Genomic DNA, 18,444 nt, shown 5'->3' on the forward strand with positions numbered 1-18,444 from the left:
TCCCACCAACTTCCAACCAATCCAACCAAAGCAGTGGACTAATTATTATGGAGGGAGGAGAATTAATTCCATCTCGATGCTGGTGGTGGATGGGTTTGACGCACATCCGAAGACGACCTGAGTCAAACCTGTCAACCTATTTAATGAAGGCTCGGCCACGCCACGCCACCGGTTGACGCGTCTCCCAGGACTCGTTGGTCCACAGTTGACCAAACGTCGCCTGATTTCAGTGGCCATGTCGGCCAATTGTGAGGTGATCTCCGTTCAGGCACTGGAGGATCAGTACATGCGAGATTGCACGACCATTAGCTTAATCTGATAGGTTCAGCGTACCGGCCATTCATATTCGAGCGTGGGAAGGCTGGCGACGTTCGCTTCACATCCACAGCCCTGCCGTCTCCGCCCGCCATTGGATGTGGTGGAGCAATCAAGTAGGGCCGCACAACGACAGTGAAGGTGCGCGGATGCGTCCGCTCCCCCCAACTGGCAAAATTGAATGCCTCCAACCCTACTCTTCAATGAGAAGTTGGCTGGGGTGGTTGCATCGCCTCACCCTCTTTCCCGCATTACCCCCCTTTTAAAGCCACACGTTCCCACTCTTTGGCCGCCAAACCACCTCCTAATTAGCCCCTCTCCCTCTCGGTTCTCCCTGCCCTCTGTTGTAGAACGAGTGTCGTCGATGGAGTCCCAGAGCGATTCCGCTTCCGCCCAAAATGAGCGGAGCCAGCAGCAGCATCTTCCAAACTTCCTCCAGTCTGTAAACGTCAAGTATGTGAAGCTCGGGTACCATTACCTGGTCTCTAATGGCCTGTACCTTCTCCTCGTCCCCCTCATCGCCGCCGCCTCCATGCATCTCTCGAGTCTCACTTCGGAGGATTTCCTTCTGCTCTGGGACAAGCTTCGGTTCAACTTGGTGGCCGTCGTCCTTTCCTCCACCCTCATCGTCTCCCTGTCCACCATCTACTTCATGAAACGGCCTCGGCCGGTCTACCTCCTCGACTTCGCGTGCTACAAGCCCGACAGCGCCTGCAAGTGCCCTCGCGAGCGCTTCATGGAGCAGTCGACACGGGCGGCGTCCTTCACCGAGGAGAACCTCGCGTTCCAGAAGAAGATCCTGGAGCGGTCGGGGCTGGGGCAGTCGACGTACTTCCCCGAGGCACTGCTCTCGTCGCCGCCGAACCCGTGCATGGCGGAGGCGAGGAAGGAGGCAGAGACGGTGATGTTCGGGGCCATCGACGATCTCTTGCAGAAGACCGGGGTTAAGCCCAAGGACATCGGGATCCTGATCGTGAATTGCAGCCTCTTCAATCCCACGCCGTCCCTCTCTGCCATGGTTGTGAACCACTACAAGCTCAGAGGGAACATCATCAGCTACAACCTCGGCGGAATGGGCTGCAGCGCCGGCCTCATTTCCATAGACCTTGCGAAGCATCTGCTCCAGGTAAGTGCTGAAGCAAGTATAGGACATCGTTCCTGAGCTGTTTTTGGAACAGAAGAAAAGAAGAACATACGAGAAATGTTGTTGAACCGTGTAGATGTAGAAATCCAGAAACAAGCATCATATGGACAGGATAAATCCTTTTGGGTCTCGACGTAACATTTCCGATCCACAACTCTTGTGTGACGCAGGTGCACCGGAACTCTTACGCCCTGGTCGTGAGCATGGAGAACATCACCCTCAACTGGTACATGGGCAACAACCGCTCCATGCTCGTCTCCAATTGCATCTTTCGTGTGGGCGGCGCAGCCATCCTCCTGACCAACCGCCGGTCGGAGCGCCGACGCTCAAAGTACCAGCTCGTCCACACGGTCCGCACCCACAAAGGCGCAGACGGTCGCTCCTACGGCTGCGTCTTCCAGGAGGAGGACGGGACCGGCAAGATCGGCGTCGCCCTGTCCAAGGACCTGATGGCGGTGGCGGGCGAGGCTCTGAAGACCAACATCACCACCCTGGGGCCGCTCGTCCTCCCCATGTCCGAGCAGCTCATCTTCTTCTTCACGCTGGTCATGAGGAAAGTGTTCAAGATGAAGGTGAAGCCCTACATCCCGGACTTCAAGCTGGCGTTCGAGCACTTCTGCATCCACGCCGGGGGACGGGCGGTGCTGGACGAGCTGGAGAAGAACCTGGCGCTGAGCGAGTGGCACATGGAGCCGTCGAGGATGACGCTGTACCGGTTCGGCAACACGTCGAGCAGCTCGCTGTGGTACGAGCTGGGTTACATGGAGGCCGAAGGGAGGATGAGGAAGGGGGACCGGACGTGGCAGATCGCCTTCGGGTCGGGGTTCAAGTGCAACAGCGCCGTTTGGCGTGCGCTACGCGCCATCAACCCCGCCAAGGAGAAGAACCCCTGGTCGGAGGAGATCCATGAATTCCCCGTCCGCGTCCCCAAGGTGGAAGCCGTCAGGGCATGACGACGTACGCCGTGTCCCGTTCGCTTCATGTACGTAGGCGTGTCCCTGTCTCATTTGATCAGCGAGGAACTCGTGTACGTGATGATTGCCAAAGACATGAATCGGTCAGCTTCATTGATTGAGGAAAGACGTAGATAAACACACTATGTATCAATCCCATATACACATCCCAATAATATCGATCCCAAATCTGTTCACTTCGTATGACCATTTTTTTTTTCTCCCACCTCATCGGAATGCATTGATGGCAAAAGTATACGTGAAATAATGAGTCAGCAGACGCCGTTCCGCGTTGTAATGTGTTCTCGATAAACGTGCTACCGTCTGCAGGTCTTTCTCTAATATCACAGTATATTCTTCAAATGGAGTTGTGGTAGAAGTTATTTCTGGAATATTAACTATGATAGATTAGATTAGATTAGATGGAGTGTTATTAAACGTCTGTCTTTGATTCCTCTCCTCTCCATGTATAGTATAGGCCCAATCATCTGGTCCTATTTGGTGGGCCTATAGGAGTAGCTTATTCTTTTGGGCTGGCCCAAATTCATGAGAAACATCGCTCTCAAATTTACCAAAACCTTTTGATAAATCAATAAAAAAAGGTTGAATAGAAGTGAGAAGAAGTATCATAAAATATGATACCTATCTATGAATGTATATCGATATCAGCTCACATTGAATTAGACTTTGAGGGTAGTAGCAAACCTATATGTAAAGTATAATGAGTATGCATGTGAGTAAGAAGGCATGGAATGGAATCCAACTAAAGATCAGAAATTTTTAGAGATCTAAAATAGACGAATGCCTTTGATAGCGCAAATCTTAAAGTCAGAATCAGATCGAAATAGGGGATCAGGAAAAACACAATTAAGACTTTCTTCGAGGTTGCAGTTCATAAAATAAGTATTTGAGAAAAACGAAAAATCGCCCATTAATATTCATCCAATTAAATTAAAATATGTAGCGTACTAACTAACTAAGAGAGGCTCGTCTCATCCCCTACACTACCATGATATCAGCATTCCGTTTGAGATTGATTCGAGTGGATTAGACAGCATTGAGATGACAGAAAGGTTGATAGGCTCATCTCTGCTTTGAACAGTGTCTGCAACTCCATATGTTCTTAAAAACAAAAGGAAAACCATGACCTGTGACGCCTCTGCCACAGTCTCTCCAAATACCAATGAACTGATGATGAACTGTCTAATCCAAATGCGATACCACATACATCGGAGTTGGGGAAACCCCCCCCGAGACGTCCACGGTTTGGGCCCTCCCTCTCATGATCGAGCTCATGAGGGAGGAGCATGAGACGCTACGTATCCCGCAGTATCTCTTTTCTCGCGTGCTGCCGCAGCAGCAGCAGCAGCAGCATGAGGCGGAGGAGGACAAGGCGAGCTTTTCTTTCCTTCTCGCAGTCGCAAAGAGAATGAGATGAGCAAGAAAACAGATTTCAATCATGTGGCAGGTGGATTCATCCCGTCTTTGTTCTTTTCTCGGCTTCAGAAGCCAGTAGTTGCCTCATCGACGATGATGGGATGGAACAGCTCGTACTCTCTCTCTCTCTCTCCCTACGACGAATGCGTTCCTGCGAATAGCATGTCGCAGAGCGACTGTGAGTGGGGCCCGGCGGTCAAAGACTGCTGAGCCCCATCGGCCGCTCACGCTCGCAGAGAGCGATCCAAGGGCGGTCAGGGTCAGAGAATCCCGACGTTGACCCGTCCCTCCCAGCGTTGCATGAGACTGCGGCGAATAACGACGCCGTGGAGAGAAGGAAGCCGATCGCGAGCGGCCGTACGATCGCGTCACGCGCCATTGGGCCACCGTGGCCCACCGCCGACACGTCGGTGGACACTCCGTGGGCTTGCCTGTGACGTCATCACCTCGCTGACGCAGTCAGTCCTCCGATGTGGCATGTTGCATTATCCATCGGACTATCTCATGACTCGCCTGCGATGGATCCACCGATGGGGTTGCATCAACACCACACGGCTCGAAACGATCACTCTAATCAGCAGGGTGATAACTTCGGAAGAAGAAGCAGGCGGTATTCACAAGCATGGTGACATGACAAATGGGATGTACGTTGATCCAAGAGAGCGATGGACAGGACCGAGTGTTGAGAGCAGCGATGATGAAGGTATGATGGGAACATGAAAAGCGAAGGGAAGGAGACGTTTGGGTACGAGCCATGGCAGAGAAAAAGGAAGTGGTGGCGTGCCCCGGGAGGTTACCTTTTCCGAGCAGGCTCCGGTCCAAGCCCTTCCCTCTTGTTTGGTTCCTCAGTCTCCGGTCACCGAGTCATGCGGTGCAGGACTCACATGCCATTTCAGTACCATGCAAAAGAGTTCGACAGAGGAAGTATGAGAAAGATGGAACGAATGGTTCCGTCACCGCTGGATGCTCACATCCATATTCTGCTCATCGTACTTCCCCTCCTTTCTCACGTGAATCTCTTCAGTGCTCTCTTTCGTATGAAGCTAAGTACCTAAGCTAGCGATGCTACTCTCGTTTGTCGATTATGACTGCACACTGTGGCATACACAAGTAATGCCAAATCCACTGTGCAAATATTATGTCCTTTTCTAAGGGAAACTCTATATCTCTCTCTGCATCTTGCCGTTCCTTCATGTATATAAATAAATATGAAGGACTCAGTAGGGAATGTCGTGAAAGATTCTGACACCGCTGCACCAGCCAGGTGAAGAACTGTCAAAGTCATATGGCTGGTTAACTCATGATCTCTTGGGTTAACACTTAACTCCATCAAATGGAGTTCAAGAGTTCTTCGAATATTGAGAACAAAGTCTCATATCACTAACAAGTTAATGAGCGGTTCCATCCAATCATTCAATCATCACTGCACAATCATCTGAGCATCATCACTGGTCTAATGGCTAGGAGAGTGTGAGTCATCTACACCCTCAAACGGGCGAGGTCTGCGTCGTGGCCGGTGCACCAGTACCGAAGGGAAGAGAGACACGAAAAGATTCCTCAGAGCAGCAGAGCCTCTCGGGGGGTGGGGGGAACGAGAAAGGCCTCGAAGCATTCTTAAAGATTTGAGGAACTCCTTCCCCCCACCGCTTCCAGGTGAAGAGAAAAGACGGTACAGATGCTAACGGAGAATGGCCAACAACACAGGCAAACTTGTATTCTGCTCCTTTTTATCCCTTTGCGTGTTGAAGGAGAGTGAGAGACAAAAGAAGATCATGCGCAAAACTTGTCATGTACAGAGGAAGTAGGGCAAGCATCAGAACCCGCCGTTAACAACATGGACCTTCCTTGCTCGCGTGCACCTGAGAGGGTTTAGAGAACGAGATCTCTGTTCTTTGAGAGGCTTGTCCATCTCTGGGATATGCGGAGAGCAGCTTCGATGGCGTCGGCGCTAGCGCCAAGAAGACCTTTCCCCGTAAAGCCTACGAAGTAGATGCCATTCTCTCCGCTGCAGCCATTAGGGAATGGGAGTTTGGGCTTCCCTTCCGCCGAGAATAAATCAGTGTCCTACAAGCCGAAACACCATTCGATGAGACGCATCATTTTTGCTCTGGAAAGGCTAAATTTAGACGACGACATCCCTCTGTGACAATATCAGCACGCAACATTTTGTTCTGTAATATATATATATATATATCTATATATATATATATATATTCGTTGAATTTGAGCTATAAATCACAAGAAATAAATGGGTAGAAAAGAAAGACAATTTTGATGTCATGGAAGTGGAAAGAGGAGATTGCCTTGAGCCAGAATGGGACATTGGTCTTGTACCCTGTCGCAAAGACCACAGAGTCGAAAGCCATCTCCTCTCCATCGACAAACTTGGCGCCGTTGCTTGTTAGGGACCTCACTTCCTGCACAGTCTGCCATCGCAAGCAGGAAACACCAAAGTCGAATCAGAAAACGTAGAATACTGAGACGTCATCAATTTAAGGAAATGCAAAAGTTGGAAATGGTAGAAGTTTGCAAAGGCATAGAGGACTGATGGCTGCCTAGAACTGAGGACCGAGAAGTGTCGGTTTTGGATTTTAGTGCATTAAGTGCGTAGGACCAAAACAGAGGACCACCTTGATCTTTCCAGCTTTAATCAATGACAAGGCTCCAACATCCAGAACAGGGGTTTTGCCAGTCTTGTTCTTCAGCTCCAAAGGCCCCATCTTTGGCCTTTTCAGCCCATACTTCTCGGTATCTCCAATGATCATCTTGGCCATGATCAACAGGAACCTGTCCACTACTCTGGTTGGCAACCACTTCAGCAGCCTCATCGCCACACCGAATGTGGACGTCCCGAGCATCTCCCTCGGTAGAACATGCACCTGTTTATTTCCATTCGGATGCATAAGCAAGCTGATGACTGATATCAAGGAAGATAAAGGATAGAGGAACGTCACAAAGGTTGTAGACAGTACTCCGCTTCTCACGGACATGAAGGGCATGGCTCCGTGATCGCACAGGTCCACACATATCTCCATCCCGGAATTCCCACACCCTATTACCAGCACCCTCTTCCCCCGATACTCCACCCCGCTCTTGTACTCGCTTGAGTGCAGCAGACTCCCCATGAACGCCTGCGCCCCTTTGATCTCCGGCACCACCGGCTCCGCATTCTCTCCTGTCGCCACCACCAGCCACGGCGAAGCGAACTCCACCACCTCCAGCTCCCTCGGCTCCGTCAGAGGTTCGCTCGAGGACGACGACGGTGACCGGCTCGACTCCGAGAGCGTGTCACACGACTGCGATGGTGAAGAGGTCTGCATGGGGGCGTCGGAGAGGTTTCGACGGATTGCCGTGACTCGCCAGAGGGACGCGGCTTCGTCGAAGCGGGCGTCGGTGACGGTGCAGCCGAAGAGCGGGCGGAGGGAGAAGTGATCGGCATAGCGGTGCAAGTAGTCGAGAAAGTGGTCTTTGGAGGGGTACGTCGGGAGGTGGGCGGGGAAGGGGAGATGAGGAAGCTGGCAGAAGGGTTTGGGGAGGTGAAGGTTGAGGCGGTCATACGTGCGGTGGCACCAGAGGTCGGCGATGCCGTCCGACCTCTCGAGGATGATGGAGGGCACCGAGAGACGGCCAAGAGAAGCGGCGACGGCGAGGCCCGAGGGTCCGGCGCCGACGATGATAGGACAACGCATGATGGAGATCCGTCGGGTTGATCTACTTGGCTGAGCGCTCATCGGCATGGGAGTTTGCGGAGAGGGTGTCTCACTCATGTCGACGACCTCCTTGTCGCTTGTAGTAAGGAGTTCACTGTTTGCTTTAGTTGAGGGCTTTCTAACCCCGGACTGCTGTGTGCTGCACTCGTAGCTCACAAGCGGCAACCCCCCCCCACCGTTTCTACGTCTCCCTCACTCTAAGCAGGCATGCAGCAAACCAAGAGAATGGCTGGTGTTCATGCCATAAAACAACGCAACTCTCAGGCCGTGACAGAACACCTTAGAAACTCCTCTCTCTCTCTCTCTCTCTCTCTCCCACAGACACACATAAAACAATGGGCCACAGTGGAAGAGGAAACAAAAAGATTGTGGGAAGGAAGCTAAAGGAGAAACTATTCGCGGTTGGGTGTTAGGCCAGAAGGGGACCCTTCCAATATATAGGGGAATGAAGCGAAAGGACAACCTACGCTTTACAGGACTCTTCGCATATGCTGATAGCAGTTAAAAACTACTGCTATCAACAACCTACACCTTTTAGATATCTTAAATCTAGCTGCGTACTCATTTATTGAGGAAAAAGAAGAAAGGCCCCTTCAGCTATCGATCCGGAGGGGTATGTTCCATATCTATTTTGGTATGCGGAATATATGCTGAGGAAACACCATGAAGGACTAAGGATGAATGAGAAAGTATAGCAGAAGAGACCATGCATGAACTTATGTTTCTTATCAAGGCAGCAACCAAACGAAGAGACACATGCATGAACACTGTTCTCTGTTTTGAGCTTTCCGTGGGAGTCTGGTGTGTTTCCACAGGATGAGGCGAGCAAAAACTTCATCCGAGTGAAATATATATCTTTGGATTGAGATCTTTGATTGCCATTGGCTGACAAGAAAACGTATGCCACAATCTTATGTTAGGCCAATCCATCTCTTGAAAGCCAAAGCCGCTTCTCTTCTTTTCAGCTGGGCTTCGGTCTGTATCTTGGAAGCCTTTCCCTTGTATAGAGTCCGGTGATACTTCAACCAAAGAGATCTGTACTTGTACTTGTCGATGAACATCCTTTCTTTCTCCATCATTTCTATTACTTCCATGGCTCGAAGGAAAAAGCCACCCCTGACAAAGCAATACAATAAGGAATCCAATAGCTCCTGATCAAACTTCATTGAGTGTGAACTCGCAATCACTTTCATTTCACCCCACAGATCTGTTACTTCCACATACTTCCCACCTATTGCAGCATAAGCAGTAACCAGAGAATGGAAAGTTTGGGCATTTGGGGTGTGTCCTAGGGCTCTCATCTTGCTCACAGCTTTCTGAGCATCATTCATCAACCTGTTCTTGCAGAAAAAATGTATCACATTGTTCCAATCATGAATGCCGCTATTGACATTCTGACTGCCCTTAATTTCTTCCAAGAGCTTTGCCATCAAACCTGCTTCGCCGTCCACTGTACAACCTTCCACCAATGTTTCAAAGCTGTGATGACCGGAACTTGATATATTGGACTCCTTCATCTCCCTAAATATATGCAGTGCTCCACTTGAGTCATTATGATGTATCCGGGATTGGATTAGAGAGTTGTAGCAGCTTGACTCAAGCTGGATGCCTGCCTTGCGAACATCCCTTAGTAGTGCCAGAATTTCATCATGCTGATTCTCCTTACAATAAGCTTTAAGAAGGGATGAATAAACCAAAGAACCAACTCTAATTCCAGAAAACCTCATCTCATCCAGTAGATCATGTGCTTGCTCTAACAAACCACTAGAGATACACGCATTTATCACTTGAACGACAGCAGAGTTTTCAACAGAGACTGGAGAATCTTCCTTGCTTGCCTTGATTAGAAAAGCTGCCAATTCACAGACCTTATCAGCTTCAAGGAAAGCATTCACAAGTTTCGCATACAATTTCTCAGTAGGGTGAAGAATGCCACGTTCAGATTTAACAAGTTGAACCTGAGCCTGTATCTTCTCTGAAAGTAGCTCAAGTGATTCCTTTGCTTCAGCTTCAAGCCTTGAAAAATTCCTATCCTTGGCGAACTCAAAATATGAAGGAGCTCTGCTTTTAATCAATTTGAACTTATCCAAAGCATCCAACCTCTCATGTCCTGAGTCTCGATAAGAAATTGATTTTTTGCCAGTTTGAACAGCCTCCAGCACTGACTTTGCAGCAGCCAAAGATCGCTTTGCTTCCTTTGCTTTTCTGAGCATGTCCAAAACCTTGTCCACAGCGGAATCCAGGTCCTTAAACTTCAGGTGGCAAGAAAGCAGGCAGTCATAAAACTTTTGGAAGTCCAAATCGCTAAGGTCAATTGCCTCATCAACATGCCTCTTCAGTTTCTTAATTTCATCTATATGCCCATTCTTCTCATATATTTGAGCCATCACAATCAGCAAGCTGGAATCAGGCTTCACACCAATCCGTGGCATCATTTCAAGAAGCTGCTCAGCTTTTCTAGTACTTCCAGATAGGAGGCATCCAGTCAAAGTTATGTTAAAGGCAATGGCATTTGGCTTCATCGAAAGCAAAGGCCTGTTACTTTTTTTCCGAGGATCAACCCTGTTATCTTTGAAAAGATATCCAATCTCCATTATTAACTCGGCAGCAAGCAATGTGCCAGTTGCTGTTTGACACATGTGGCCTATGATTCCAGACCAAGCTGTTAGAGGAGGGAATGCTTCCATCTTGACCAACTTTCTCATAATATTTGATGCAAGAACAGGCAACTCTGACCTCGAAAGAATGAAAGCAAGGTAAATAAGTGGCTCTTTCTCCATCAAATCATGCTTCTTTTCTTGAAAAGCCAGTTCAACCACACTGTATGCGTTGTTTAGCCAACGGGCATGACAGCTCTCAGCAAAACTGGTGAGTAGCTTGCTTAAGACTGATTTCCTAGGGAGACCATCCATATGCACATGCTTCTCATATGCCTTCCATGCATCCTCAAATCTCTGCTCTTCAAGTGCGTGTTCTAGTTCCAAAGCTACTTGAGATGGGTCATGAGCTTGAACTAATATGGGCTCAGACATTGTAGAGAACAAGTTTGGAGAATTAGGGATGTTCCATGTCATAAACCTGAATGCCTTCATCTTGTTATGAGAGGAACCTACTAATATCCTTGTAAAATCACCAGTTATTGGAGCCTGTGACCCATCACCAGAAGTACTACTCAACTTGTAGCACAAGCCAGAAAGCAATGAAAGAAAAGCTGAGGTTGAACGTGAAGTTGAAAGATAGCTGAACTTCCTTAAAGAAATCATTTTGTCATCCAAGGAAAAGCATCCATAAACTGGAAACCTCTGCATCCAGGAGGAAATAAACATATTGGAACAGAATACCACTTCGAGCAAACCAATCAATCTATCTAAATTTCAAAACTTAAACAATGGATTAAAAGTACTACAAGTGTATAAGGACTTTCCAGAGATGTTTGGCCAAATTAACATGTAAATTATAGTAATAACAAAACACTTGGAGCAAACAAACATCAAGATAAGTAGAATACAGATGATTTGCCTAGGGACACGAAATAACATTCATAGAAATTATACTCTAATTCATTTCTTCTACAAAGCCAGCCATTACTGGGAAAATGAATTTCATAAACCGAATTGGAGTCCAAAATTTCAAACGAATTGTTGGGATTCACTTCACCATTTTGTATTTACATAATTGTAATGTATTTGGAGCATAATAATATCAATTCAGGAAGCAGGAGTCTCAATTATTATATTATTGTGTAAATTCTAATGCAAACATGAAGTACAACTGTGATGCAAGACAATCAAACCACAGTGCTACCACAACTCCAGAAGACAAATCAATCAATTCATTATCCTGAAACATCCCTCAATCTCGAGAGATTCTACAACCTTGCTCACGATCTGGACTCAGACAGAATTCGAGGATTTTCCGTTGAGGTGATTTTTCGAACAGTTGACATGCTGCTGACTATTAGTGAATACTTTGGCATGTACATAATGAAAACTTCATTCCCGATGCAGCCGGCGTTAGATTGGATGTTATACCGTGCAGTGATAGCCAAAAGTACAAGTCTTTGCTTCTCAAGAGATATAGATCTCCAATCCAGCCAATTCAATAATTTCTGACCAACTAAAATCGAAAAGATCGCCACTTCCAAGCATGTGTTTGAAAGCATCAACATTTTTCCATCCGTTTATAAAGAAACTAAACTGAAATCAGGCAGTTTCAGATATAAATCAGGTTGTTTACCTGCTGTTTGTTTCATTCCATTGCGTCGACTGATGAATCTCCAACAATCTCTCTGAGCTAAATTGATGATCCCATTTACAGAAGATGATAGGATAGAGAGACTGCAACACCACTAACTGACAATGATGTTAACGATGCATACCGGGGAACTCACCACGCAGTAGCAATCTCCTGGTGGGATGGCCGAGGGCGGTGAATTAGAGGCAAGAACCTTGGCACGTTTCAGCAGCGTCGGAGGAGGAAGGATGGAGGCTTTCGGCGAGGGACAAAGAGCCGGCGGCTGCTGGAGGTCGGCAGCATCAGTCGAAGGACGAGGAAGAAGGGTTTTGGGAGACTGGTCAGGGAGGATGACGGGTGGGGCCTCCTTCCGGGTATTGTTTTGCGTATTGAAATAGTCATAACAGCCTTTATTCTCTGTTATATGCCCTTCCCCAGCATATCGTTATAACGTCTCTTACGGAGTTCATAACGGATATTATTTCAATCAGTAGATAATTACCCTCCCTCCCGCCGATGCCTACCGCCACATGCTCCCCTCGCCCGACCCCGAGTCCCTCGCCGCCGCCGTCGAGCTCGCCGTCGCCATTCGCTCCGCCCGCCTCGGACGCGCCGCCCATGCCACCGCCGTTAAGCACCTCTCCCCTAGGCCGCTCCCGGCATTCCTCTCCAACCACCTCGTCAACATGTATTCCAAGCTCGACCTCCCCACCGCCGCCGCTACCCTCCTGTCCCTCGACCCCGATCCCTCCGTCGTCACCTGGACGGCCCTCATCTCAGGCTCTGCCCAGAATGGCCGCCCCCTCTCCGCCCTCGCCCACTTTGCCGCCATGCTCCGTGCCTCTGTCCGCCCCAACGACTTCACCTTCCCCTCCGCCTTCAAGGCCGCCGCCGCCGCCCGGAAACCCCTCGTTGGCCGGCAGATCCACGCATCTTCCTTCAAGTCCGGTCTCATCGATGACGCCTTCGTGGCCTGCGGCGCCCTCGATATGTATTACAAGACGGGCCTCACGTTCGACGCTCGAATCCTTTTCGACGAGATGCCTCAGAGAAATATCGTGGCTTGGAACGCCGTGATGACCAATGCCGTGTTCGATGGACGGCCAGATGAGGCAATTAAAGCCTTCATCAAGCTACGCCTGCATGGAGGAATCCCGAACACAATCTCTCTATGCGCCTTCCTAAATGCCTGTGCCGGTGCGTCTTACTCGTCCCTCGGAAGCCAACTCCATGCTTTTATGATCCAATCTGGGTTCGACTTGGACGTGTCAGTCGGTAATGGGCTCATTGATTTTTATGGCAAATGTCATTGGGTGCACGAAGCGAGGGCGGTGTTTGATGAAATGCACATCAAGAATGACGTCTCCTGGTGCTCGATGGTTGTGGTGTATGCGCAGAATGGGGCCGAAGAGGAGGCTTTTCGGGTGTATTTGGATGCAAGGAAAGACGGCATCCGTCCCACCGACTTTATCGTCTCCAGTGTTCTCACCACTTGTGCTGGCCTCTCAGGCCTCGACTTAGGGCGGTCATTGCATGCTGCTGCCATCAGGTCTTGCATCAATGGCAATATATTTGTTGGGAGTGCGCTTGTCGACATGTACGGGAAGTGTGGAAGTATCAGGGATGCTGAGCAAGCGTTTGAGGAGATGCCAGAGCGGAACCTCATTTCATGGAATGCTTTGATAGGAGGGTACACACAGCTCGGGAATGCACATATGGCCCTCACGGTGTTTGATGAGATGATAGGGTGTGGTGAGGTAGCACCTAATTATGTAACTTTAGTTAACGTGATTACTGCTTGTAGTAGGGGAGGACTGACAAAGGAAGGATTAGACTTGTTTGAGACAATGAAGGAAAGGTTTGGGATCGAGCCCCGTTTGGAGCACTATGCATGTGTGGTGGACTTGCTTGGGCGTGCAGGAATGGAAGAGCGTGCCTATGAGTTTATCAAAACAATGCCCATCAGACCGTCCATCAGCATTTGGGGAGCGCTACTTGGGGCTTGCAGATTGCATGGCAAGACTGCGTTGGGGAGGATCGCTGCACATAAGTTGTTCGAGATTGACCCCCAAGACTCTGGGAACCATGTGCTGCTTTCCAACATGTTTGCTTCAGCTGGCAGGTAGGTTTCATAGTCTTGCACTTCTGAAAAGTTTATTCATGTTATGCACAAAAGTGAATTGTTTTTCATTATTGATCTCTATAGGTTGAGTATCTATTAGGTTAATATTCATTTTAGTTAAGCATGAGTAGAAAGTCAAGAATCTTATGAATAGGGCTGCAGCTTGGATATAATCTAGAAAAGCCTCTGGAGCATGACTAGATGCTTTAGGCCTAGGGATGCACAGCTGTAGAAAGTGGAATAGCATTGTTCCTTGATTGCCTAAGACAATTTAAGCGTCACCAATTTTCTTTTTCACTTTGTTTCTTTCAATTTTTTTCTTATATTGTTAGATTACTGGATTGGAAAATTATTATTTGAAGTATACTTCTCTTCCAAATATTTTAATACATAGAGTTTGAAAGGCCACTTTTAGGAATCATTAAGAGTCAAATTTATCATCTCCTTATCTTTTAGCATATTGTCTGTTCTCATCACTCACTGGACTGAACCTACCAATCCACCCAAGGTAAGTCAGGTCAGGTTGGGGCTTTTTTTTTGTTTTTTTGGTTCTGGTCATGCTTGGGCTTCTCTATCTCAACCTGATGCTAAATGGATCAAGTTTGTCTGTGCCACTTAGAAATGGCTTAGATTTACTCCTTTAATCTTTTAGCAGGTCCTGCCTCACAACCATGTGAAAATTGAGTGCATTGTGTCATTGTAGATCTTTAAGGGCTATTGATGTTCTATAAGTTGGAAAAACTGATACGAGAAGATATTTAGTTGATTCTTTCTGGAAAACCTTTACCTTGATTTGACTTTTGCCGTTTTGAATGTTTCTTGAATCATAACCCAAAGTCAACCTGAACCCAACTTGGAACTGAACAAGCAGCGCATGGGGTTGAGAAGTGACAAGATAACATGTAGACCTTGCATTCTTTCTTTCTTGGCTAATAAAATTTTCCTTGTAAATGCATTATAGTGAAGTTTCAGCAAACATTGTCTTCACACTTATATTTAAAATCCTTGGATCTTATTTCTAGGTGGGTGGAAGCTACAGAAGTGAGAAAGGAGATGAAGGATGTTGGCATCAAGAAAGGTCCAGGATGCAGTTGGATCACCTGGAAGAATGTAGTACATGTCTTCCAAGCAAAGGACACAACCCATGAGTTGAACGACAAAATCCAAGCAATGCTGGCTAAACTGAGGAGGCAGATGCAGGCCGCTGGATATACGCCTGACACGCAGTACGCCCTCTATGATCTGGAAGAAGAAGAGAAGGAGACCGAGGTGCTCCAGCACAGTGAGAAGCTCGCGCTTGCCTTTGGTCTCATCAGCATTCCTCCTGGGATCCCCATAAGGATCACTAAAAATCTTCGAGTGTGTGGGGACTGTCACTGTGCCTTTAAGTTTATATCCGGTATTGTTGGTAGAGAGATTATTGTGAGGGATAACAATAGGTTTCATTATTTCCGAGATTATCAGTGCTCTTGTAGGGATTATTGGTGAAAGTATTGTAATGTCTGATGGATAGATAAATTAATTCATCTCTGTAATTCTAATATCTCATGTCATTTCACAGTGAATAGTTTGATCAGGATGACACCAACAACATCAACAAATTAGACCCTACCACAAAAATTGAGTCTCCTATTTTTATCAAAAGATATGCTCAATTGAAAAAAATATGATCTGTACATTTCTACCAAATTATACTTTTGGCAAATCCATCAATCTACCAGTTTTATGATGTAAAATACAGATCAGTCATAAATAAAAAATATATATGACTTGCTCATTGATTCATCATCGTTATAAGTTGCATACCATCACTAGCAATATTTTGTTTTGGATCTTGAACCACCAAAGATTTATCTAGTTTTACAAACTCTTAAACGTCGGATGATTGAAAAATGTTATGCCTAAAAAAGTTAGGATTAAGAACTCCAAAAATACAATATTGACAATTACCTGCATTTCATCTTTGTCTAATTTTTTTTAGAGTATCTTTCAACTTCATCTGTTTTGTTGGTTCTTGCAAGCAGTCAAAGATTATTTTTGTACCTTTTCTTGTTCTTGCTCAATCTGAACAAGATTAGTTTTAGAAACGAGTAGTAATAAGAGTTGATATAATACTCTTAGTCCCTTCTCTAAATTGAACTTTGCAAAATGAATTAATACAATACCTCTTATATTTGTTTTCATTTATTATCTATCTCTTTTTCCTGTGTGTATTATTTGGGTTTGTCATCTTTAGAGTTATTTTTCAGCAAAAATCAGACTTCTGATGAACAATTTTAATATACTGGTGAATGCTGTGTAAATTCTATTCAAAAATCAAACCAGTGATTATATTCTGAGAAGATGCCAAGCACTGCCAGACATATCAAACACCCAACACCCTCCTGTGGGATCTATACCTATTTCCTTCACAAAATTACTCCTACAAGATCTCTTGTGGCCTTTTATGGCCCAATGCCATGATATCAACACAGCATACCTGTAAAGACAACAACAAACTTGGCAGATCATGATGAATTGGTGTAGATTAATCAATTGTTTTTTTAGGGAAAATCTATTAATTATTTCTTCAGGAAGGCCACAGCTCATCATTTGCTGCAACTTAATTAATGACAGACTTGATCAATACTTTTTCAAAGTAAAAAAACAAAAAAAGATCTGCATCTAGTCTTTGAAGCAGAATGGTTGTGACTTCATTAAACTTAGCAGTCTTTGCTGTTAATGACACCACCATTTTCTGAAAACTACTGAACAGAACCAATGGCTTGTAGCCTTTGTTGCTGACATATTTGTTCTTTTCTGATCCAGCATTCAGTCCAAGGGAATAATGAACAGCTCAAGAGACAAAAAGATGTCGTACAGATGAAGATTGTCCCAGTTATTAGTTAAAATATCATTTTATGCCATCTTTTATTGGGTGAAATATTTTAATCTTAGAAATTTTGTGACCCATGTTTCAGTCTTGTTAAATATCATTAATGATGGCACTGAACCCAAAAAAATGGACTACTCTTTGACGGCTGATCGTCTGGTCTTCCTAGTTCGCACCGTACCGACCTTAGACAACTCGCCGGTCATGAAAGCTTCTTGCTGTGCTCATGGTGTGTTTTCGCTCCCATGTCAGACAGCAACCAGACATGTTATGATGGCCAATCCAAAGGCAACTACTGTTCCTTAGTACAGCCATGAACACGTTGGATTGGTGCTCCGAGACTGCAAGATTCTGAAGCTCTCATCACGGAAGGCAGCCGAAGAAGATGCTCAACTACCGTGATGCTGCCAAGTGATTCGGAGACTCTCATCAAAGAATCGAAGGTCTCAGGAGGACTCACAAGATGCTGGGATGTCAAATTGCCGCAGAGAAGCTTCATTTGTTGCCGGTGCCAGATCTGGAAGTTATCGTATTTCCATTCTTCCTGTTGTTATGATAATTTATCTGAGTGATAAGATCGAGTGCTTTTACAGTAAAATAAAAATGCAAATCCATTCTTCATTTGTTACTTACTATTCTTATTGCAGCATTTACTCACCCCAAACATTTCTTACCGTGAAAGCCAGTCTCATGTGATCTTGACTTCTGGAAACACCAATCCTCCACAAAAGCTTTAGATCACTCTGAGCTTAATTAGATGTAAGTAAGGGAAACAAACTGAGTTTTCATTCCTACTAATACGATCCATTCTCGATGAAAGTTGTCATTTTTCTCATGCTACTTGAACCATAAACTCGTATGACTCTGTATCTTTGTGGTGGCCATCATTTTCAGTCCGGTCTTTGCCATGATAGGTTATGGTCAGGTATACTCTCCTAAAAGCTTTTTGCCAAATCCAACTGAAGAATACTAGTAGAATGAATATACCACCTCACATTTGTGGTGTTCCATACATAGTTTGGCTAATTGGGCTCCATAATTTCTTATGTCAATACCAAGATGGTGCAATTAGCCACACGTAGATCATCTCAATCCTGCTCTTACATTTCCGAGATGGGTCATGGCATGCCCTGTTGGCCTGAGCTCGATTGATTGGGTGGGTCCCTGTGCAGCCTAGGATGTTAGATATGTTCCCACCTACCCCGTTCGATCTTATGGATTCAAGTCAAGCCCAAGTACAAGTTGATCCGATCAAACCAAACCAAACCAAACCAAAAGCACGAACGGGTTAACCGAGGCCGAGTCGTTGGTCCTGCAAAGAAGTTTGCGAAATGGCACGATTGCCCTTCCAATAACAATGCGAAGAGTTAGTTGGGTGGCATTTGTATCTTTGAACTTTACCTTGTGATCTCGGTCAAATGCCTCTTCCCATCCCTCACGAGATTGTTGTTGGATCCACTCCCCTCGCCCTCTCAGAGAGGGGTGCACCGGCGGAAAAGGAGAGTGAGGTTAACGTTCCAAAATCGGCATTGAAAAAACGCAGCGAGAATCTAAATCGCAGCCGTCCGTCTCGACATCACGTGAGAGATCACGTGACCGGAGGCCAGCGCTGATGACCGACGGGTCTATAAGTAGCGGCCGATGGCTCTCGCCCATCC

At 46.5% G+C, this 18,444-nt stretch overlaps 4 protein-coding genes across 5 annotated transcripts; 2 read left to right on the forward strand and 2 right to left on the reverse strand.

Moving 5' to 3' along the window:
• Positions 1 to 594: 594 nt before the first annotated feature.
• LOC103980206 (3-ketoacyl-CoA synthase 11) lies at positions 595 to 2,616 on the forward strand. Its single transcript, XM_009396522.3, has 2 exons — positions 595 to 1,441; positions 1,630 to 2,616. Exons 1-2 carry the CDS (start codon positions 680 to 682, stop codon positions 2,410 to 2,412), a joined length of 1,545 nt encoding a protein of 514 aa, XP_009394797.2. The 5' UTR covers positions 595 to 679; the 3' UTR covers positions 2,413 to 2,616.
• Positions 2,617 to 5,718: 3,102 nt separating this feature from the next.
• On the reverse strand, positions 5,719 to 7,586 carry LOC103980498 (indole-3-pyruvate monooxygenase YUCCA8-like). The gene is made up of 5 exons (XM_065145719.1): positions 7,200 to 7,586; positions 6,822 to 7,124; positions 6,480 to 6,728; positions 6,152 to 6,275; positions 5,719 to 5,915 (listed from the first exon to the last, which is right to left on the reverse strand). Exons 1-5 carry the CDS (start codon positions 7,584 to 7,586, stop codon positions 5,719 to 5,721), a joined length of 1,260 nt encoding a protein of 419 aa, XP_065001791.1.
• A 651-nt stretch (positions 7,587 to 8,237) lies between these two features.
• On the reverse strand, positions 8,238 to 12,168 carry LOC103980204 (pentatricopeptide repeat-containing protein At1g03100, mitochondrial). Of its 2 annotated transcripts, none has more exons than XM_065147891.1 (2): positions 11,950 to 12,168; positions 8,238 to 10,861 (listed from the first exon to the last, which is right to left on the reverse strand). In XM_065147891.1, exon 2 carries the CDS (start codon positions 10,820 to 10,822, stop codon positions 8,471 to 8,473), a length of 2,352 nt encoding a protein of 783 aa, XP_065003963.1. In that variant the 5' UTR covers positions 10,823 to 10,861; positions 11,950 to 12,168; the 3' UTR covers positions 8,238 to 8,470. The 2 variants fall into 2 exon arrangements, with proteins under 2 accessions (XP_065003963.1, XP_009394795.2); XM_009396520.3 differs by having other exon boundaries at positions 11,796 to 12,168.
• Positions 12,169 to 12,277: 109 nt separating this feature from the next.
• LOC135636253 (pentatricopeptide repeat-containing protein At4g14850-like) lies at positions 12,278 to 15,457 on the forward strand. Its single transcript, XM_065147892.1, has 2 exons — positions 12,278 to 13,914; positions 14,937 to 15,457. Exons 1-2 carry the CDS (start codon positions 12,323 to 12,325, stop codon positions 15,400 to 15,402), a joined length of 2,058 nt encoding a protein of 685 aa, XP_065003964.1. The 5' UTR covers positions 12,278 to 12,322; the 3' UTR covers positions 15,403 to 15,457.
• Positions 15,458 to 18,444: the final 2,987 nt, after the last annotated feature.

The sequence above is a fragment of the Musa acuminata genome, chromosome BXJ3-4, assembly GCF_036884655.1.
Source record: "Musa acuminata AAA Group cultivar baxijiao chromosome BXJ3-4, Cavendish_Baxijiao_AAA, whole genome shotgun sequence".
Lineage (NCBI taxonomy): Eukaryota > Viridiplantae > Streptophyta > Magnoliopsida > Zingiberales > Musaceae > Musa > Musa acuminata.